The sequence below is a fragment of the Glossina fuscipes genome, unplaced genomic scaffold (genome assembly GCF_014805625.2).
Source record: "Glossina fuscipes isolate IAEA_lab_2018 unplaced genomic scaffold, Yale_Gfus_2 113, whole genome shotgun sequence".
In the NCBI taxonomy this organism is placed as follows: Eukaryota; Metazoa; Arthropoda; class Insecta; order Diptera; family Glossinidae; genus Glossina; species Glossina fuscipes.
Window position 1 is genome coordinate 4,260 of NW_023998456.1, and position 23,880 is coordinate 28,139.

A 23,880-nucleotide genomic window follows, 5' to 3' on the forward strand; every position below is an offset into this window, starting at 1 on the left:
AAATTGCCATCAAGCTTCACGTTCAAAAGGAAAATAAAGCAAAATATCGTTATGAAAACACATATTTGACAATATTAATGAACAAAGAGAGATTAGTTAATCTTAGAAATCCCAAGAGGTTGAGAGAAATAATAAAATGAAATAATTATTGTCGAGGCTTTTACCTGTTGGTGGAATTAATGTAAAAACTCGTGTGAACGGCAAAGTCTGGAAATGTAGGATTAACTGGACGCTAAGAAGGATTAACTGGACGCTAACACTCAAGCAAACCTCCACCATATCCACCGTAGAAAGGCGATCGTTGTAAATATCAGAAGAAAAACATAAAAACGGATAAGGTGGAACACTAAATGCACAGAGAAAGGCACACTGTACACAAAGGAATTATAAAAGTCACATTACCCCTATTAAGAAGAATGAATCAATTTATTAAAATTTTCTTTATATGATTTCCCAAATTTTTTATGTAATTGGTTTATTTTCTTTCCTTCCTTATTTGTAAATGCAACGAACGAGAAGTCCAGCTCGACACCAAAGCTTAAGCTTTCAAGTACCATCAACCCAAAATGCGATCGTATCAATCTTATCTTCAGTATGCCACGATAGCTCGATAATGAGAAACGTAGGCAGGGTCCTTCTTATAATTTTAGGTGTCATTTCTGCAACAAGATTAAATTAATTCCGCTGGCTGGTGAAGAATGCATTTGGCGTGCACTTGAGGTATTCCTGTGCCTTACCAGCTATGTGGTAAAACAATTTTATCGTACTTTAGTTTTAACTGACGATTCCGCCCTATTATTGGAATAATCTTGTTGAATCAATACTTTTTCGTGGGTCAAACTTGACTACGGCTGATTGAGTTTTTTTTTTTTTTTCATAAACAATGCAGTGATATATATAAATTGAATTAATTCTGTTTGAATGAATGAACAAGGCATAGAAATAGCGGAAAGATGTACTTGAGAGAGATCATTTACAAAAGGTAGCTGAGCATAAATAACCTTTAATATTATTGATATTTATTATTAACGTAGTATTATCTCAGTGATGCGTAATGATATAAAATGAACAATTATAAAGCAACAAAAGTAAAAGAAAATGTAAACAGTAAACAGTAAACGATTATACACAATACGAAGAACACACACTTCTTAAAAAATTTCAATTCCTAATTTGTGCAAAACAGTCTCAAAAGCAAAAACCGAAGAGATAAACGTGTACGGGCTTGTACGTATAACACCATAATCCGGTTCTAAACTGGGTAGAACGTGACTAGAAAATTTTGATGACAATTGCTGCTGCTGCCGCGGACTATTACAAAAGTTCGTCTGGCTCGACTTTTGGAGATTCTGCTTCATTTTCTCTTTCCTTGCTACAAGTTTCTTAGTTTCACGCAGCATGTAAATGGCATCGGTAGTGGTCATGAAATCAGATATAATCTACAGCAGAGCGGGAATTAAATGAATGAGCTAATGTCATTTGTAAGCGGACTTTATGTTTACCTTGCGTTTTATAGGGCAATGAGCAAAAATCCATACCAACGTACATAATGTATTAAAGATTTCACAGTCTTTATCGCACCAACGTAACAGCATCTGTGCTATAGTTACTAAACCACTCTCCTGGAATGTGTTGATCGTAGTGCTATTGTAGCGAGCTAAATTAAGTATAATGCGACTGCAGTACGTAATCAAGTATTTGTCTATTTCGGAACGGATTGCTTGTGCCATAATTCCATAGCAAAAAGTTGATACAAAATCCGCCCGATCTATAAGCAAATGTGGCACCATACGTGAGATCCTATCTGTGAATAATTATAAGACGTAATAACCACCCAGTTATATTAATAATTTTAATTTGATGCAATTTATACCTAAATTTTTTAATACAGCGAGAGCCTCAGAGGCACAGTATCGGCCACGCAAAATTTTGACGGCTTCGTTAACTTTAGAATGCACCGTATTCAGAGCATGTGAAGCCTGATTGAGCAGAGCAATATTGCGACGTATCTGTAGCAACTTTATGCTGCGAAAACGTTTGCGTATGCGATAACCGCGCCAAAATCGTTGTATAAGCTGAGCAGCCTTGTTTCGACGTCGAATTTCTTTCATTTCGGGAGTCATTAGGCAATGAAAACGTCGTCTTGCCAATAAACCGCGAGCGTGAGCTTGAAACTGAACGACATTGTTTTTAAGTAGTCTGTAATGCCGATGATCCTTTCGCATTTGGATGCGAGCTCGAAACCTTTGCTGTACACGAATGGTAGTGGAACGCAATATTAAGAATTCGTTGCGTTTCTGCAGCATTTGTTGCCTTGCGCGGAATTTGCGTTGAATGCAAATAACTAGGGAACGCAACAATTGATACTGAGCTCGTATTTTCAGCGTTTCACAGCGTGCCCTAAAGTGACGTTGCAGGCATATCGCTGCATTCCTTTGCCGTTCATATTGTTGTCGATCGGAACGCATTTGAAGAGTAGCTTTTACCACTCGCTGCAAGACAATGATTTTCTGTATAGTCTTCAAGAAATGCCGACGCTCTTCTCGCGCTACTAGAGTGGCACGCCATTTCTGTTGTATTGTTATGCTAGCCTTGCGTTCACGTTGATACGCAGCGCGATCGATGCGCATTTGAAAAATAGATCGAATCCAGTTCTGTATTTTAATGGCTGCATTGCGTTGTTGCACAAATTCTAGACGCTGCCTCTTTCCCAACATATAATTCCTATAATAAGTCTGAATATAAATAATTTTTGAACGCTTATCCTGGTACGATGCCTTCTCTATTTTCATCATCTGCTTGGCTCGAAAACGCCTTTGGACTAATACAATTAAACGGTATTCATTGAGATAAATTTGACGAGCCGCCTGAGCTAATTTATTAGCCCTAAAACGTCTTTGCATAATTACAATAAGCTCCCGTTGGCGCCTGAAAGCATTAAGTTCCTCACGCATCAACAACGTAGCCCTAAAACGACACTGTATCAAAACAGCTGCGTCCTTCAATCGAAGATATTTCTCCCTTTGTAATATCATTTTTCGATACGCCCTATATCTGCGTTGGATGATTAGCGCAGCTTGCTTCATTCGTCGAAAGTGCTCGCGTTCACGCTTCATGGCCAGAAAACCACGTACACGTCGCTGGAGGCACAAAACAGCTGCCTTAGTATCCATATATTTTGCTTTTTGATAACGCATAGCTTTATAAGCTCGAAAATGGCGCTGTATTGTGACAATCGCATGCATTTTTAATTCATAATTTCGACGATCGTGACGCATTAATAATTTATTGCGATAACGTCGTTGTACAAATATAGTGACCTTTTTTAGTTCGCGGTATTGCGTAGAGGCGACACGCATTTGTTGTTTGGCACGGTATCTTCGCTGTATTACGGTTACAAAATATTGAAACATGATGAAGTCAACTCTTAGCTTTCGCGCAAGTGCAACAGCCCGCCACTTCTGCTGTATATAAATAACTTTTTGACGAATGTCAAGATATTTAGCGCGTTGCTTACGCATGGCCAACGTAGCTCGCCACTTAGTTTGAATAAAAATGACAGCCGATCGAGTTCGCTGATAAATCGATTGTTGTTTTTGCATTAATTGCTTAGCTCGTACTCGTTGTTGTAACACTATAACAATTTCTCGGATATGCCGGTAAGAGTTGCGCGCCTTCTTCATTTGCTGATAGGCTCTAAACTTGCTTTGTATGACAATAGCAGCCGAGACAACGCGTAAAAATTGCTTTCGTGCTTTAAAGCGACGCCAATAACTTTGTATAATGGTAGCCATCTTTTGTTTCTTCTCCTGCCATTGATGTTTTCGCTGAGCTGCTTCTGCGCGCATCAATCTCGCCGTGCATCGTACTCTCCATAATCGCTGGATGCAAGTGACGCTTTCGCGTAATTCCAGATAATCTTTCCGGTATTCCTTAGCCAACTTACTCGCCCGATACCAACGTTGTATGGCAAGAATGGAACGCATAGCTGCAATGTATTTTTTACGTGCCAAATAAGAACGAATGTATTTTTGCAAGGTAATTGCCGCTTTGGTCCGTTCATCGCGATATATGTTCGAATATATACGCGTGATATAACCACGGAAAGCAGACTGAATAACGACAGCTGCCTTTTCACGTTTAACCTCTTCTTTACGCCGTATGCGTCGATTTATGATTACCTTCAGCCAAGACTTACGCCACCAACTCTGTATTACACGGGCAGCCGCATGAAATTTAGGCGAACGGAATTTATAGATGATTTGCCACAATAACGAGAAAGTTTTTTCCCGATGGCCATCAACGATATCATTGGCTACTATATCACCTTGCAGTTGAAACTCAGCTTCGCTTAAAGACTTTAGGGCAATATTAACATTAAATATTTTCTGCAAACGCGAAATGGCAGGGACACGTAATTGTTTGGTTAGATCATCGCGTAGCAAAATAATTTCCATGACACGTGTCAAACGTATACCGTCACGCAGATCTGTCGCCAAATTTTGAAAAGCGTAATCGAATTCATCCAAATAAGTTTGCTTATGGGTAAGCACATAACCTAAACGTCTTAGTTCACGCGTAATGTCTCCGACATTTGCAAGTAATTCGGAAGAAAATTTCAATAAAATATCACGAGTCTCCTTGTAGGGTGACTTCTTCACAAACAAACAGGGATTGTGAGCAATAATGCGCTTCTCCTTCGCTTTATCGAGAAAGAGCAACAGTAAGAAGAACTTTTGAAGCGTGAACTTTTTAATATGTGCTGCATATTCATCACTTAACGTATAAGCCTTCGAATATTTTTGCTCGAGCAATTTGTTACGGAACAATCTGCAAAACAAAGGCGGAACGAATAAAAACAAATGAAAAAATCAAATAATGCTCCCGTCGTCTACAATAATTCCCGATTAAGGTAAGATATTAGGTAGAGAGGTTATAAAATTGATCAAAGAAGTAACTCTTTACATTAACCTTGTTTAATTATTACACTCTACAGTTACGGCTTTGCATAATATTTCTTGATGGCTTGATGGATGTCGTCCCCCTTACCATACCCTTACCATAGCGATTCCATTAGATTTGGAACTATCCATTCCACATGCCATATGTGCCTTAATACGATATCATTTACGATAAATATAGAGAGAAAAGATTTTTGGGTCGGTCTTGCAATCAAATATCGTTTACAAACGTACAGTGAGTAATAAAAAATTGATTCGGCCAGAGCCGAACGTAGATTCTCTTTTTTTCTTGTTCCAACTAAGTTTTCTCCCTCTATTAATAAAAATAATTAGTCGCCAAAAAAAGGAAATTTATATCGCCAAGAATTGCTCATAGGGGTCTTGGAATGTTTCCTCAAACAAAGCAAAATAATATAGTATGACAGCTGTTAGCAGCCGGCACACATTATAATGAATGAATTATCGAACTTACCTATTTAAAATAAATGTACTTAGGCCAATTATATCCTTGTTAGATTGAAGATGCACTTCTTCTCCGTATACAACTTCAAGTCCCAAGCGTAGCCATAGTGGATTAAAGCACAAGAGCAATTCAAGAATTTCTCTTTGCGTCACAACGTTCAAATGTAAGTTCCGATCGTTACGTATACGCAAAGCGTCCTTTTGAACGTAAACTATTAGTTTTGAGCAAGACAATTGTAGATCTTCGCTTAAGAAGAGTTCGACGGCTGCTCTGCGTAATGACTCCAAACGAAATGTGGTTAGGTAGTTTATTGACTGCTCTTCCTTGGTAGGAGCCAACATCAGATCCTTGTTGCGCACTTCATTGAACAATTTACCTACATCGATTTTCGTATTGGAGTCGGTATCAAGGTCCGCTGGCATGGTGACTAAGGCGTTCAGCCACTTCTTAAAATCACACTCATGCTTTTCTACGGAAGCTTCATCTAGATACATGGTCGAGGCAAGGAATGGATCGCAGGTAGTAGTTGCAGCGAATGGATCGGGGTTTACAAATGACTGCAAATGTAGTGCGGTGTCATACAATTTAATACGGGGTTCAGTTTTCAATTTGCATGGCGTTAATGGTTTTTTTATTAACGATAACGTCCGGGACAGTTTAATTGGTTTTGGTTTCATATGTGCCCAAGTTTTGTTGCGTACATTTGCTGATGCATTGATTGGTGTAAGACTTCGATACAATGTAGAATCAATATCAAGACGTTGACGTTTAGGTGGGGAAATACAATCTAAATTTAAAAGAAAAAGAAAGAACATAGTAATAGTTCAATGATATATTTATATTTATATTTGCATCGTATTGTACCAGATTTGGTTTTAATTCTGCTTTTACTGCTTTTCTCATTGTTGGACCCCGCGATCGAATCTAGACTGGTACACTCAGAACATGAAAGCTCATTTAAACGTCGTTTATTATTGGCCTTTTCCACCGTAGTAGTGACTTGACTACTCGCTTTAGTGGACCTTGGTGTTGCTAATTCTTTTATATTTCTATGCTCGTTTCGTGTTTGCGTGTCAATAGCAATGGGACTGTTTTTACGTTGTTTTATTCCAATCTCATTCAAATTAAAACGACTTGACTGTGCTAAGATTTCATGTTGATCGAAGAGTACTTCTGGATGCGTAACTAAATTTAGCTCGTTGAGCTCTCTCTTTGGAGATGTTGTACAGTTTTGTAGAATACTGAGAGTATTAAGGCTCTCCTTGCGGGAAGTACTTTGCTTGAAATATCGATTTTTCTCAAATTCACCAATTGTTTCCATATCATTGAGATTTGGTAAAGAACCTTGCGTTAAGAAGCTACGTTGTGCTGATTTGCTTTGCAAGTCCATCATAGATTCGGAGAATTTGCGTAGCGGCGTTCCCACCAATCTTATGTCGCGCATACGATCCTCCACCGCAGTCTTTCGAGCAGATGTACTGGACAGGTCTTCAGAGTTCGGAAGGTTTGAGCGTTTCGTTGATGCTGTTGGAATGGTTAGATTTATATCCTCTTCCTCTATAACCGCGAGCGGTCCTGGTGTAGGAATAACAGTCGAGGTTTTATTAAGTAAATCAGGACATTCTCCAGAAGTGACGTTTAAACAATCAATGGGAAACTCAAAACTTCTCTGCGATATATCAAATGTTTTATTTATTATTGTGCCACTTGGAACGCTTTCAATTTCATTCGGAATATCTTCGCGGATATTACCACATTCCGCTTCAGATAAATCGGACGTTAAACATCTGGGCTTTAATTTGTGCTCTGCTTCTCCTCTAACTGATGTCTGGTAACATAATGGAGTTGGTATTGTATCCAAGTTGCTGGGTTTACTTATCTGAGATAGGGTTAACTTTTCACCAACTGGAGAAAATTGTAGTTCGTCTATCATATTTAAAACCTTAAACGAATCTTCTACTGGGATAACATTCTCTTTAAATTCACTTGTCTTTGTGACAACAATAACAGGTGGACGACTCTTAGGCGGAATAGCAGACGATTTGTTACACTCCATTAACGGGAGTGTGTGCACTCGTTCGTCATCACGTACTTGGAAAGGATCGTGTTTCCATCTGAGCTGCGTCTTTATAGGATGTTTGTCAGATCTTTCCATTGCTGCGAAATGTTTTTTCTGCAACTGTTTTTGTTGAGCGGTTAATTTAGTGTTTTTGTTAACTCCACTCGTGGACGATTTTAAACGTAATGCTTCCGCCAGCGATGTGGCTCCCGACGATATGTTAGGATATTTATGAACATTCTATACGTGTAATAATATACATATATACATATATATATATAATTATATTCTCTGCAAACACACTCTTGTAGACTTACTTTTATCGGCTTAGATGCTTTAGATTTTAGTATAATGGAAACATCTTTGCGAAAATTACGATTATCAGTAAATTGTAGAGTTTCTCTAGAAGAAATATCCATTTGTGGTTTCCATGTCAATTCCATTGTGATGTCATTTTGTGCTGGTACAGTGTTTTCTAACCACTCCAACGAAATGTTAAGTCCAGGCTTAACAGTTTTGCTCACGCTCACCTCAAACGGAGAAAATTCACAATATAATAAATTGTTTTTAATTATGATAAATTTGCTTATGCCTTCAATTATCTTATTTACAAATATGTATTCAGCAGCACCACCACTTTCTGAAATGGCTAAAATGTTTCCGTACACAATGGCTATGTAATTTGCAAACTAATTAATTTAGAGTGAGTGATAATATTAGGAAGAGAAAAAAATCCTTTCGAATTGTAAATAATTGTTGTTTTTAAGACTTTCTTAAATCCTTTCAAACTGAAATTTTCATTACACTTTCTAATGCATCACGCGCCTAAAAAAAAGCGAAACATTGGCTGCGTAGAAGGTGATTACATAACTTGATAGGTGTTAACACAAACACAAAATACAATGCCACGGCCTGCTTGACTTTAGAAACGAACACGTACTTGACCAACACTTTCTATCAAGAGTAATAAGTAGGGACCTACTTTTTCGTTCTTCGAAAATCATTATCAACTAATCAAGTTGTTTATACTCATCATATCTCTGTTCGTCCTTCGGTTGTCTTTCAAATCACGCGAAATAATTTGAAAAGATTCTTGAAATTCGTAGCATTTACTCTTGATTTATACGCTTATAGTAAATAAGCTGAAAAATGTGCTTTAAGTGTGTTCTAAAAGCTCCAAGGATGTTTGATGAAAATATTGTTTTAAAGTAACGAATTTTATATTATGTGCCATACCAAACACAAACAACATAATAAAATAAGACACTCAACAATTTACAATTTATATAGAAGATATTTGCCAAAAACTTGCAAGACTCGTAAAAACTATTCCACGAGAAGTTGTTATAAAGACCGGGATTAACAAAGCTATCCTAAATGCTACATATGCTATATATATATACAAAAATAGTACGTTCTAAGGAGGGACCAGAAAAAAAAATGATATGACCGTTGTTAGGTGTTTTCATATTCTGCTGGCGAATTTGAATATGTGTTTCATTAATTTAATATATATATATATATATATATATATATATATATATATATATGTACACGCACATATCTTTTTTTGTCAGCTATTTTTTTTTTTTTTTTGCTCTCTCTCTAGAACGTAATATTTTTGTTAATGTGCTTGCAACATTTCAAATATAAGCAGCTTATATTGTACATCCTATTTAGCATTTAATAAGCTTGGCGTTCCAACTGCAAGAATTTATATTTACATTTACGTATATAGACTGGTAGCTTTTGTCTATTCATGTCGCTCAAATGAGAGCGATCGATTTACTATCTAATCAAAAGATCGCGAACGAATAACTTAAGCAATGTTAATAAACTATAATTTTACTGCGTATGCAGGTTACTGGCTACCGTTCATGTATGCAAGAAGCATGCATTCGCCCGATTATGAACTTAATCCCCTTCGTTGCAATCTATACAATTTTTTTCAAACATCAAAATAGTTATCAAAAAATTCTACTCAAATTGAAAATAACTTCTTTTGCTTCTGCTATTTAATTCACGATTATTGTTACGCCAATAAAATGGTGTTTGGTATTTGGTTGATTATCGGGTATGTATTCGCGGTAATTTCATCACAAAAGGACTAAAGAGCATTTAATGAGACGACAAAAAAAAAAGAAGCATAAGGGAATGCAAGCAACGACATAAGTGCACTTACTTTGATTTCATCATCTGAAGGATTAATAATCCGCATAGTACGCCTAGCAATTTTAGATACAGGCACGTCCTCAAACAACACAATGGATTTGCCAGAAAAGGGCGCCATTACAACATCGGTACATTCGCGACACTCTGAGCGCCTATTGCCTGGCCGTACTGGTGTCATTTTAACCTGAAATTTTACAAAGAAAACAAAAAAAAAAACCAAAAAATAATTGTATATTTCAAATGAAATTTGAAGAATAGAAAGCCTAAATATATATACAATGGTGGATGCAATATCAACTCACTTCAAATGCACTCATATTCGATATCCGTTTAGATTGCGCAAATAAAACAAAATTTCCCAGTGAATTCTTTTCGCTCTTCTCCAAATTGTGTAGAACTGCAATTAATATAAATTTTCACTAGTAAACTAATTTTCTGGCAATTAATGCTCCGACCGATCCGAATTCTTAGCTAGCATTAAATCGGAAAAAAAAGCCAAAGGCCGTTGGTTGGCATTCTCCTTTTCAATTTTTTATATCATTGACTTATACTTCAAAGATTGCTTTTAAAACAGCTGTCAACTGGCGCGGCAATGACAAGTTGCCATCCCATTATAAATATTTTGCCCTGTTGCCACGTTTCTTACACGCAATTAATTTTCAATTGTTAATTGCTGGCAAAGTGAAATGGATGTTAAACGAAACAAAGCTTATGCGTACTTAAAATTGATTGCACGTGCAACGAATTTTATGTAAATAAAATATAATAATTTACTTTTTATTTATTTGTTTATGTTCATTTTCATTATTTCGAGATTCGATTTTGAAACACTCGCCAAACTCATTTTAAATAATGAGAAGTACAGCTGTCTATATGCGGCACGAAAAAAAAACGTTTATAGGGGTCGGCGGAATCATACGAAACTCTTATGAAAACGTAGAACTTGTGATTCCAAAAGCTTGGATCCAAAAGCTTTTTTAGGTTCAACAACTAAAATGCAATGAAAAAATATGTCACTTTCATCCATTGACCGTACTATACTTTACAAAGCGTGTAATAAATTTTGGGTTGAGGTACCCAATTTTTTTTTTATTCTTATAAGTAATTTTACTATTGCAAGATAACGTGTCTAATTTATACTGCCCAGTCCCTAGTTTTTTTTTTTAAATCTAAGACATATATATATAGATATTTTTTTTTTGTAGAAACTTCTGTAATTTAGGACAAAACTTTAAAAAAGTTTTTTTTATCAATGGTTGAGAATTTCTAAGATAAAGAAAATGACGAACGCACATGAGAAGGAAATAAAGCTAAAATCGAAAAATGCCAAGGTTAGAAAAAATCTTTGGATTCTTTCATGAATCGGCGCTTCAAATTCAAAAATTTCTTTTGCAATCTGAATTTCAGACAAACTTATTTAGTAAGCCCATTGCGATGAAAAAAGAAAGTTTTTAATTTATGTTTTCAGAGCGAGTGGGAGATAGAGTGGCAAGAGCTGATTTACACGACGATTAGTGCGGAGCATACAATTGTGCAAAAAACAATAAACTAATAAACACAACACCAAGGTTCTTGAATAAATTGTTTGCATTCAGTATACTATCCAACCGCTTGCCCTTGTTTCCATTAGAAATTTGCATAAAACAAATATGGTTTTATGCATGCCTGGGTTTTTGTTTTCCTAGTACGCGTGCAATCAGCCGGCATATGCGGATAAGCGCCAAGGCATGTGAAGTAAGATACACTAATATTTAGCGAAAGATATGCGCATAGAAATGAGAATTTTCGAAATGTTGAAACATTTCTTTCCAAAGGCTTTCCCAATTTGCTTATGTGCATGTCACAAGTCTGATATAATAATTGACGATAGTCGACAACGTTCTTTAGAGAGCAAGTAATATGCCTTTGTTAAAGTCCTAACAGATGTGACGAGTTGTGAAGCACAATACATAAGCGTACGCAATACTTTCGCGTATATTATATAAAGAATTATTCTTCATATATACAATGTATTAAAATTTTTGGAAAACTAATACAGGCACTCGTGTCAAAACTCTAAATATGTAATTTTGTAATTTATTTCAACGACAGGAGAATGGCATAACATCAAAAGAATTATTTTCAGCATAAATTCTCATGTAACAAGAGAACAAGGTTGAGAACCTAACATCTTTGCGCCTATGGTGGTAAAGACGAGAAATAATTCCTACTCAGATGGTTTCCAACAAGGTATAAAAATTGCTCCGAATTTATATATATTGATAAAAGCTAGCACACTAGTACGCACAGCTTTATACGCCTACATGGTATTCTTTCATTGTTTTTGGGCCTTCGAATACTTTGGAATTAGCAACGCAATGCCTATTGTCACTCGCGTAAAGCTGAGTACTGATTATGCATCTTTTGATAAGCTTTCGTTTCCTTCGATGAAAAAACTTGACGATCTATTCTTTTTTACTTTACATATGATATTTATCATGGCTTTCTGCGACGTCTGCTATTAAAATAAAATATATATAACAGAAATAGGGGGCAAACTTGAGTATTATATATACCGCAACGTAGCGTCTTCATCTTTCAGTTCGGGTGAAGCGGTCGAAAACTAAGCACCTAACACTGTAATTTTAACGAATACTACTTAACGGGCACTATCCCTTTGTGTGCTGGGCCGTATTTCAGCAGCTGCCAATTTTAAAGCCCTGCCTTTGCTTCCCTAACCTGACAGAATATTGGCAGGCCTAGATTGTCTACTATCACTTTTGTAATGGGGTGTTTTCGGTTAACCTACTTGGCTTTCTCACCACTTTACGCAGTCCCTGACTAATTCTCCCACCTTTCCTAAATTTCAGCTCAGCTCAGCTAAATGCTTATCGTTGCGAAGCCCGCGACCGTTTGAATCGTTCATTGTAAAAACGACGGCTCTTATATCATCAGTGCCATAACGGCGTACTGTACAAAGTATTAATCCACGGAAACCAGCAGTGGGACATTAAATATAATGAAACATATAAAACCGAAAATGGTTAGTTAGAGAAATGCTAATAATGTGAAAGATAAAGATAATGTTATGAAAATATACGACGTTTATGTGAGGTCATCAAGCATATAAAACTAATGTTAAAGGATAATGATATAAACTAAAAAAAAAAAAAAATGATTATTGCAAATTATGTGTCAATATTATATAACAATAATGATGTGTTAAAGCGAGATAATAATAAAAAAGATGACAACGATAGCATTATGCGATAATATTGCACTATTGCCATTGGATAATAACATCAATACTAACGTGTTGATGCAAAAAAATTCGTAAACATCATTGCAGGATGAATTATGATGAATTACAATATGAGAGACGATCAGCGAATCACACTGACAGGAATGATATTAGGGAATGAGCGTAAATGGCAATGCAGCCTCATACAAATATCATCAGCTGACTATTGATGACATTATATTGTTTCATTGCTTATTGCCCGTCCGAACATGTTTCTGCAAGCAAAACCCTACTAATACTAATAAACATTTGTCTTTTTCCTAATTTTTCTTCCTCATTTTTCAGCTGCAGATAATTAACAATTTGCAATTAATTTTTGGTCACTTCAAAAAGTAATTGGTTGTATCTATACCGGTGCATATATAACAAGTAAGAAAGCTGAATTCGATCGGGACTGAATCTTTTATATCCACCGACCGTTATTCGTAAAAAAGACAAAAGAAGTAAAACAACAACATTTTCATGCTCTATAATATGAAGTGAGCTGATTTTTTCTATTTTCAAAATAAAAGTCTTTGTCATGTAGGCATTTGGGCGTTATAGGCGCGTCCTTTGAAAAGTTTAATTCGTTTGTAAATTTGTCGTCGATATGTTTATTTTCGCTAACGGGAGAATGTTTATCACTACAAAGTTGCGCAAATAGACAGATGGACAGACGAACGGGCGGACATGTCTGGGTGTATTCCAAATTTCAAACTGGCTAAGAATTTGTATACTTGATGAGGGTTTTGAAGGTTGTTTCTTCGCGTTACGAAGGTATTGAAAAAACAATTAAAGTTTGATACACTATAACATTAGTTTGGGGAAAAAGAAATCCATTATTTTTATATGAAGTTCAGGACTTTATTTAACATGCTTCGGAATGTCCGATTTGGGTCAAATATGCACCGGTTTGTTGTACGATTTGTTGCCATTTTAAAGGTAACTTCAAAATGCCTCTCTCATAGAAGTCCTGGTCTCTATTTGCAAAAAACTCTAGTAGTCGATTTTCACAATCCTCCCTAGATTCCAATTTTTTATCATTAAAGAAATTTTGCAATGCAAGAAAAAGATGATAATCGCTTGGTGCCAAGTCCGGACTGTATGGCGGATGCATTAAAACTTCCCAACCAAGCTCCCGAAGTTTCTGGTGAGTCACTGTAGATGTGTGTGGCCTAGCGTTGTCCTGGTGGAACACGACACCTCTCCTGTTGGCCAATTCTGGCCGTTTCTGGTCAATCGCTATCTTCAAACGGTCCAGTTGTTGACAGTAGAGATTAGAATTTAGCGTTTGACCATATGGAAGCAACTCATAATAAATAATCCCCTTCCAGTCCCACCAAATGCATAGCAAAACCTTCCTGGCCGTTTGAGGTGCTTCACAGCTCTTTGACCACGATCGTTTTCGCACAGAGTTATCGTATGTGATCCATTTCTCATCTCCAGTCACCATCCGTTTAAGAAATGGGTCTATCTCATTCCGTTTGGCCAAGGCTTCGCAGGTGGAAATTCGATCCATCCAAACACCGAGCTTCTTTTTGAATCCAGCTTTGTGTAAATGGTTTAAAACTGTTTTATGGTCGATTTTTAGCTCCTGGGCGATGTTACAACTGCTAACATGCCGGTCAACTTCGATCATTTCTCCGATTTGATCGACATTTTCGACGACCGGCCTACCTGTGCGAGGTGCATCTTTAACATCGAAAATTCCTGAACGGAATCTACGAAAACAAAATTGCACATAATTGGCTGTTACAGTATCGGAACCATAAACACCATTCACAATTTTAGCCGCCTGGCTTGCATTTTCGTCTTTGCCAAAGAAAAACTGTAAAATATACCGAATTTTCTCTTTGTTCACTTCCATTTTTAACACGCTGTAACTCACAACTGAATGCACCAAACAAAAAACAGCAAAAGAATTTTTTTTACTGCGAAATGTCACCTTTCCAACGAGCATAAATCTGAAATTGTTTGATCGATACTTTACGAGAAATCTATCAGTGCAGCCATCTACCGAAAAAATAATGGATTTCTTTTTCCCCAAACTAATATTAAGTAGGCGTGGTCAATTTTTTCCATTTTGTGTGGAAGAGCTTCCAATGTTTCTGCAAATTTGAAGTCGACAGCTTCATTTTTGCGGCCGCAAGAATGTTTACAGTAGATATAACACACACAGGTAGACGAACAGACGGACATGCTTAAATCGATTTAGAATTTGATGCTGATCAAGAATATATACACTTTGTCGGGTCTGTGGTACTTCCATATGCGCGTTGCAAACATTTTGACAAAGTGAATAAATATATCCCCCATCCTTCGGTGATGGATACAAAAATGATTACACTCAATTGTCCCTATGAGGTACAATAAAATCAACTTGTTTTACAGATATGACACCGGACAGCAAAACAAATTCTAGTTAACTTTGCTTCATCACAATTTATAAACAAAATTTCATATAAATACAAATATTATAAGTTGGCTTTCCAGCTACGTAAAGAGATCCAAATAAAAAAAAAAAAAAAAATGCCCCGAAGAAGTAGCTATAGCAACACGGTAACATTAAAATTTGGCTATGTCCGCTTAAATATTCTGTTAAGATGAAGATTTTAGATAAAAACAAGCTAACCGTGTCCCCACATCCTAATAGAAGAATAGAGAAGGAACTTTAAAAGAAATGCATTACCGAAATGCGAGTGTGTATGAAGGTCAAGTGATAAATAATTCAAATTCCATTTTCGATATCTATTTTATATATTGCTTCAATTTTAAAAAATTTTCCCTTTATACCCCCATTCACCGTATCTTGTTATTGTACAAATATGCTTAGTGATCTGCTGAATCTATTCGATCACAAATCTGTCATGTTTTCTGTGGTCTCCACATTTGTGCTCAAATATAAAAATATCAAATAAAAAAAAACAGTAAAAAAAGACCAGGAGACCACCAGTTTTATCAACATTTGCCAGGAACATATGTTTAGTGACATAGCGACATAGTAAGTAGAAAAAAATTATTTGAAAAATTAGTTTCTCATATATATATACATATACATATATATGAGTGGCCCCTTACAACATACATCTAATCGTATTTGAGATCTCATAAACAATTTAAGAAAAAAATGACCAGAGTATTTTTGCAATTCCCTTGCAATTCCCTTGCAATACCCGTCAACGGACTAAATAAACTAAGTATGCAAAGCGGAGAACAAGAAAATAGTTTAGAAAGAAATATTAGATGGGGAAGCGTAGTAGTCAGCTCATTTTTACCATCCCACGTCACACATAAATTGCACAAAAGGATGATTGCCGGCGTTTACTACTACTACTGTTAACCCCCCACACCATTAAGAAAAAAATGTAATGAAAATTGATTCTACTGTGGATAGTGTTTACCGACTATCAAAAAGAATATTTTATAGCATAACAAAAACAAGGAAATGTAAATATTTGCTTGTGTTATTTTCATGTCGACTTCTTGTTGCTTGAAAAGATGTCTTAGTGTTTCGTTGATGAAAACATGGCAAAGCTATTTTTATTTGTTTCTTGCATCTATTTCACTTTGCGTGCTGTTTTCAGTTTTGGTTCAGACTTGAATAAGAAATACATCCGGAAAACGTGCAAATCTAACGAGGATTCCTTTTAAGTGGTAATCTCATGTATACTTACCTGGAAAACATTGGCTTTGAAATATATATTAGAAGATTGGTAACATCGGAATCATTCTTGCGAGATGTTCGTAATTTTCGATTTAATTTATATTTGAATAGCTGGAGAAATAGCTGAAGGACGGATTTTGAAATGTATTGATTTTCGTAGAATTCGCGAAAAAGTTCAGATTTCGGCCTAAAGAGAAGCAATCTTTTCTTAAATAAATAATGTTGCAATTAATTTACGTTGAATTAACTTATGCCCTACGTATATCGTCGGTGAATGTTATTTCAAAGATATTGCAAAAAATTCGAATGCAAATTTTGGGAGTCTTTTATCGACAGTATTAAGAACTCGTAAATCGGGTAAAAAGATTTTTAAGGTTTTGACATGTGTTTACATTATAATTTATTTTTTATAAACCTTTACAAGATTGCAATCGTAAGACCCTTCAAGGTAGAGTTTACTTTGATTGTAGTTATAGTGAGTTAGCTCAGTCGATAAGGGCATAACATTTACCGATCCGGCCAGTAACCCCTAGGCTGCGGCTGCTTCCCTTACTCTTTCCCTTCCTTTTTCTTCACCTCTTCCCGTTGTTGTACGCGAACAGTGGTCATTCCTTAAGTAATTGGTCTCTATTAAATATAAAAAAAGGTTTTTTTTCGCCTTATCTTACTTTCAGGACTTTATACTCGAAAGCGGTACTTTTGCGGCATGTGTGAAAAACAAAATCGTAGGTTGTTGCATGGAGAAGGTAGCAAAGGAAGGCAAAGTATAATTTTATAGTCAAATTCGTAACTAAGATGGAACAAACACTTTTCATTTGTAGGCAGAAGCACTGGCACCTCTCGCAGTCCTATATTTATTCAACGGCAGTAATCTCGAAGGCGTACCATAGTGTATTAGAAAAGTTAGGAATAAACAATTATCCTAGCAGCGATTTATTTAAAACCGATGGTCTTCTTAGAGCACTTGTGCGGGAAAGTCCAAAATTAACTACAGGGGAGGCATCTTTCCCCAACCATTCAAAGAACATTCAAAGCATCTATTAAGGCAATAAAAAAAAAAAATTGGTTGAGAATTTGGAAAAGTCTAAACCTGAGTGAGTCCTTAATAAGGTATCTAATTGATTAGTCGTTAACGTTGCCACTGATTGTGAATGTGTTTCATAGATTAAAGCATCCGGCAATTAGGGCGCAATTTGGCGTGTGTGCGCACGTATATATATGTCTCGCTACAGGATATATTTATTTACTCGACTGACTTTCTTTAACAAATTATAAAAGAGGAAACCTCGGTTTAACCAATTATCCACAGTCAGCATTTATGTTTATTATAGCGTGAAATAAGATATAGGTGGGAGATGTTTATGATAGGGTGCCATTGGATATCAATGAGAAGTGTTTACGTTAACTTTATATGAGAAGTGTTTACATTAACTTAATATGACACTTTAGGGCTGTTTATCGTAATTGTGAGGGTGGTTCGTAAGTTTGTTGTTTTTATTAGGATGGTCCTTAACTTATATAAGTGTAAATAGATGCAAACGTTTAATTTAACCTATAGATATACATGATACAGTGCAGTAAGACAATACGCCGAGCGTGTATTGCATTAAAGGTTACATTTCGATACGCGTTAGAGATGATCGACATTAGTTGAGTTTTTTGTTTACATAACATACAGTTGACGGTTAGATAGAAATCCAGAAAGATGTCCGCGCAAATGCTTGTAGAAAAATTACAATATCTCCTACTATTTGCATTGCTGCATGTTCATGCTCTACATCGGCAAGAGCAACAAGATCATATTTTTACATTTATGTTTGCGTTGCTTTTATCCAGACAATTGGTTTTTCCTGTACTCTGCGTACAATTATTTATGTTACTCACTTCTACTTTATTGCATTCAAAACTCGAAATGAAATCAATTCGATTCAAAGGCAAACATTTTTCAATTAAAACGATACATATATATATATATATATGTATACAAGCGTACTTCGCTTAACGCTGTTGATTCGTACCGTGCTTTACAAGTAGCAGTAACAGTCAGTCAGTGGACGCCTGTGCATAAATGCTTTAACGCAAATGTTTTGACACAGACATGATCGAATCGGTTGATAGTATGTATGAAGTCTTCACAGTTCCCGCCTCCCCCCATAAACAGAAACACAAAAATCCACCTAACTGGCAATCGATTTATTATTTATCACTTGTTAAGGAGCAAATTAACTTTGCATACTTGTAAAGTTCAGGGGCAATTTTACTCATAATTTACAATAATTGCACACACACCGCATGAAATGCTTTTACGGTTACATTTTTTTGCGCTTTGACTTATTTTATTGCTTCTTACTGGTGCTCATCACTAGCGGATGGAGCGACCTGAGTAAGTGCATATATGTCAAATTGCAAACGTGCTTGTATGCTATACATAGTGCATTTGTAAGAACTTTTGGTAATAATTTCCTTTATAATATTTGCGGTGCCGCGAACACATTTATTTTAAGAAACACTTGCGGTTTTTCTTCTATAAATGTTTAATTTTTTTTTCTTTTTATCTAATATATACCTGCACTAGTGGTTGTATTAAATACAGCCAATGTTTGTAACGCATAGTAACATGTATCGGAATAGTTATAACTTGCATATATATACACATACACTTGATCATTGTCGGATTAAGAAATTTCTGTCTGTCTACTATAGGTTTGTTTGTTAAAATCTGTGCTGCGACCTATTCTCTGGACATTTCTCTTATCATTCCTGTCTGGCTTAAGATAAAAATTAGCACATCTAGTTCCTGGATCCATCCCGCCATTAACTAGAAAAAACTGATCATTTTCTTCCGCTTTTTCTAAATCGAAGAGGTTTTCCTATAGACACTCAAGAGTACAAAAAGAGAACAGCTTGACCAAATCTTTCCCAATAATTATCAACAATCAATTACGAAGCCCAAGTATATAAATAGGCTTTTTGGTTTGGCGAACAATCTGCGAAGTATTACCGCCGATTTGTATAAAAATTTGATTTGATATATTTACGATATTAGGATACGGTGTCAAATTGGAGTTGTATAGGATGAAGGGATCCTTTCGCTTTATTTTGCAATCATGTATTGTATATTATCGAGTGATAAGTATTGAGAGATTTGACTTAAATCGTGTTTAACTGCTTTCTTATTTTATGCGTTAGTTTTTTTGCATGCTGAAAGAAACGCGGTAAGCTTCATATTCCAAAAAAAAAAAAAAAAAAAAAATAGCAGGAGTAATAACAATGCCAAGAAAAAGAATTCTACAAACTGAAAGAATGACAATTAAATACTCAAGGAAAGAGCAAACGAATGTACGAACTTATACACTATGTCTGCATGTAATAAAGATATTTTCGTGTTTAAACGAATATAAGATACTTACCGCGCGAACAGGAGATCAGTGCTCCTCATATTTCATTTTCATGTTCATAAAATCACTTTAGCGACGTTTAACAACACGATCGACAAATTTAAATTAATTTCTAATTATCTCTTGTAAATTGTAATTTTTCGTGTATTACCGAAACGAATAACTGGACTAGACGAAGGGTATGCAATAGTCGGCCTTGACTAACTATAACATGCTTACTAGCGAAAATGCTAAACGATGCGATGGGCGAGAGTATTTGTGGTATCAACTTCCAACGAAGAAATGTTCTTTAGGATGGCGTGAGGAAAAAGCAACATTTTCTTAAAAGAGCTTAAGCAAAAAGTCCCTCTCTCTCTTAGAGAATACAAAGAAAAATTATCTACCACTATATTCAATCTAATAGACAATAATTACGATAAAGATTTCCCGGCAATGAAGAATAGTACTATAGTACTATGTCCAACAAGATAGAGTCAAACAATATTTTAGTTAAAAAACCAAAAATTAGCTAAATACCCTAACATATCCAATTTCGACGAATTTAAGCTATCCCAAAAGGAATGGAAAAAGAGGTTAGAAAAGCCAAGACAAGTTACCGCGCTCAACTAATCGAACAGATCTGTACAAATGGTAACACGAAACCTTTTTGGAAATTTTTGAATGGACATTGCATTACAAAAAGGAAATGTAAACACTAAATTTGGAATGACGAGAATAACAGAATAGTTGAAAGCCCAGGTTCCCACAACAAATGCTCTCAATATTCTCTCGCTTAACTTGCAGGTGGAAAACATGTCTGCATTTTCATTGGAAGAACTTTTACATATTCTTAAATCAAAAAACAAATCTACAGCAGCTGGTCATGATGGTATTAAATACGAAATGGTAAAAGTTCTTTCCACTTCAAATCTTTCAACTGTGTTATCTGCGATAAATGATCGCTGGATGACTAACATGACATGATGACATTTCTAGCTTCTCGGTAATAGAGTATCCAAATTTACTTTTAGGAAAATTCAAAGTTCTGCAAGAGTTATCATCCATCTTCATTAAACTTGTGTCTATCAGACTGGCAATCCTCTTTACAACGATCCTTTTTAAATTATATTCTCAAAAACGACAAGAGAAGATAGAAAGCGAAATGAAAAAAAAAAGGAAGGTCAATTAGAGATAAGTAAAACAACTATTTTATTAACAAATAAATAATAAATGAAATTAAAACAAATTGAAATTTATAAATACATTGAATGAAATTATAATAAGGGAGACAAGTTACCCTCGCGCAGCTTTTGAGAGGCGATGTTACTAGAAGAAAAAAAAGATTAGAAATATAGCAAATAGGGATCAAATTAAAAGTAAAAACTAAAACCAAAATATACATCTTAGTCCTAGGAGCACGATAAGTGCCATTATCGCTGACTTTTAACAAACCTAGGTGAAAGTGGAAGTTCTGCTTGCAATGCCAAAATTCATAATTTCGCCCGGTAAAGATTAGTAAATTTAAAAATTTTAAAAATATTTAATTTTTAAAATAAACTAAATAAGTCAGTCAAACAAAAAAAATACCCTGCAATTGTATGTAATGTAATCAACTAAAAAGAAAAGAAATAAATTTGAATAAAATGATATCTTCGATGTAAATATGATAAAAGCAAAAACTTGCAATTCGAATTTATTTTAATACTCGTGCTCAGTTATCTTGAGTTTTATCTTCACCATTATTATAATTTTATACTAATGAATTCAAATTTTAGAATGAAAGCCGCAGCTTCAGCAACAAAAGATAATTAGTAAACCACTTTTTTTATTTTATTAAAAAGTACGATGAACAAAGAAGTTCCTATTCCCAGGATAAGAGAAGTTTGTCTTATTAAAAAAAATTCGAAGATCAGTTAATAATGTGATATCCTGCAGCAATAGATAAAAGTGTTTGAATTTTGTTTGTGATTGAGAGAGCACATGTTAGTTGAAATTTCCGTGATTTGAAACTTTTGAAGAAATGAAAAGACGGAATGAAGAGAAAAGGCAAAACGGACAAGCGTAGTGTAACAAAAGATGAGTATATCTCAATGCCGCCATTACCAAAACCTACTATAGGCTTGTACCAAAAGTACCAAAAGTGTTGTGTCTTACTGTTCGTCTTCTTGAATTATTTTATTGAATTTTTATATCTTGTATTTGGTTTTATGTACCTTTGTGCGACACAGTAGATCATGATGTATTCCACGTTACTACATTTTTTTCGCTAAGAATCCTTTTTATTTCGCTTTCTTGGATGGTTAATAGTAGGTTCCTGCAGATTATGTTGAGGTCAATACATATTTGTACAAATGCACACATATATATATATATATATTCTGCAGATGTGTATATCGCAATTTTTAAGCGATAAATTTTGGTACACAGTCGTGCTTTGGTCCAAGGTCCTATTACGGCCATTCCCCACATAAAGGTTCGTTTTAAAAAATTGTTGCATGAAAAATTAGTTGCATGCGATATTGCTAATCGCATCGAATAATTTTTTTAACCTCTTTTGAAATGGTATTAAAATGGTATTTTTAAGTGTTCTCAATGTTCTCTTTATTTATTAAATTGAACTTCACATAATTTTATAATAATATAACATTTTTCAGAGCGCATCTATATTTACAACAATGACAATACAATACAATACAGATGTACTGTGTATCCACATATAAAATTCTCGTCTGGCCAAACGCAGCCCTCATAATGTTCACCACATTTGTTGTGAATTATCCTGTGATTGTTTAAATCTTCCAGATGTGTTTGAATACTGATGAGTTTCTTTCTATCTTCATCGGAAACAATATTCGAGAATGTCCTTAAAAATCTGTATATTTTTTTTATTATCATTTTTTTTCCTGCCTTACTGTAGACTCATGTGAATGTTTGTAAATAATCGTTGATATCAATAGTTTCAACATATATATCATTTTTGAGCTTCATATTGATTTTCTCTTCCACCTCGCCTCACGTATGGCATATTGTAAACTTCTCCTCGTAGTATATTTGCTACGGCTCTTTTCTGTTCGGAGTTGGGTATGAATTCGATTGCGGAGCACTTCGTGAATCACTCCTATATATTTCCGTTCGGCATTTTCGCCATCGGCCCAGGGTTTTCGTCTTCAACCCTGTCTCCAATTACCAATGAAGGACGACGTTCGGAAAGACTTTCCATGACCAGAGCTAAATATTTGCCTTCACGTATGAAATGTGCCCGTTTCACGGTCATACATGCGAAGATTAACAAAACACTATCTCCTCTAAATATAAAAGTGTTTGAAAGCGATTCACGTAGCTGCTTATGTTTAATTCTTCTCTCAGACCCGGGAACATATTTTCCAACATGTCCCTTTTGCAACCCGTAGTAACATACGCCCGTTTTAGTGGGCTAACTGAAGGTTCTATAATATTTTGTTGTAATAGTTCTTTTACTTAAGTATGTATGGTGTCAGTTTGTGTGTGGGGTAATTTATAGCTTTTTATGTACACTGGTGTATTGTCGTTCGTTTCTACGTTTTGTGTATAAAAATTATTTGCTGTGGATGTTCCATTTTCTAGGTGGAATACTGTTTGAAATTTTTTGAAAATTTTTATGAGTTCTTGTTTTTGAGAGTTGTTGACGGTGTCTAATTTTATGGATTGTAATATTTTTTGGAATCGTTGTTCATCATATTAAGTGTGTATATTGGTATTTTGTATAATTTGGTAGGTATGGAGTGGTTTGTTGTTGATATGTAGATGTTGTATTGTGATTTCTTTTATTATTAAAATTAAAAATTCTTTATCTAGTGGCTAAAAATATTCCTTTTTCTATTTCTTTATTTAGCACTAAAGCGTCGTTGTCTATTTCGATATCTACGGGGACTATAAGTTCGCATCT

At 35.2% G+C, this 23,880-nt stretch overlaps 1 protein-coding gene across 2 annotated transcripts; it reads right to left on the reverse strand.

The window, feature by feature from the left end:
• Positions 1-1,016: 1,016 nt before the first annotated feature.
• Positions 1,017-10,163, reverse strand: LOC119639747 (protein abnormal spindle-like). Of its 2 annotated transcripts, XM_038037378.1 has the most exons (8): positions 9,958-10,163; positions 9,666-9,839; positions 7,801-8,013; positions 6,289-7,723; positions 5,434-6,211; positions 1,874-4,830; positions 1,503-1,804; positions 1,017-1,439 (listed from the first exon to the last, which is right to left on the reverse strand). In XM_038037378.1, the coding sequence occupies exons 1-8, from the start codon at positions 9,970-9,972 to the stop codon at positions 1,152-1,154; spliced, it is 6,162 nt and encodes a 2,053-aa protein (XP_037893306.1). In that variant the 5' UTR covers positions 9,973-10,163; the 3' UTR covers positions 1,017-1,151. The 2 variants fall into 2 exon arrangements, with proteins under 2 accessions (XP_037893306.1, XP_037893307.1); XM_038037379.1 differs by lacking the exon at positions 1,017-1,439 and having other exon boundaries at positions 1,678-1,800.
• Between the last annotated feature and the right edge of the window lie 13,717 nt (positions 10,164-23,880).

What these genes read in the sequence shown, in the direction of transcription:
- LOC119639747 (XM_038037378.1), bottom strand. An exon ending in CTTCAGATGATGAAATCAAA is followed by an intron (nt 8,014 to 9,665) that starts GTAAGTGCACTT and finishes TCTCCGTTTGAG; the next exon opens with GTGAGCGTGAGCAAAACTGT. An exon ending in AGTACATTTATTTTAAATAG is followed by an intron (nt 4,831 to 5,433) that starts GTAAGTTCGATA and finishes TTTGTTTTGCAG; the next exon opens with ATTGTTCCGTAACAAATTGC.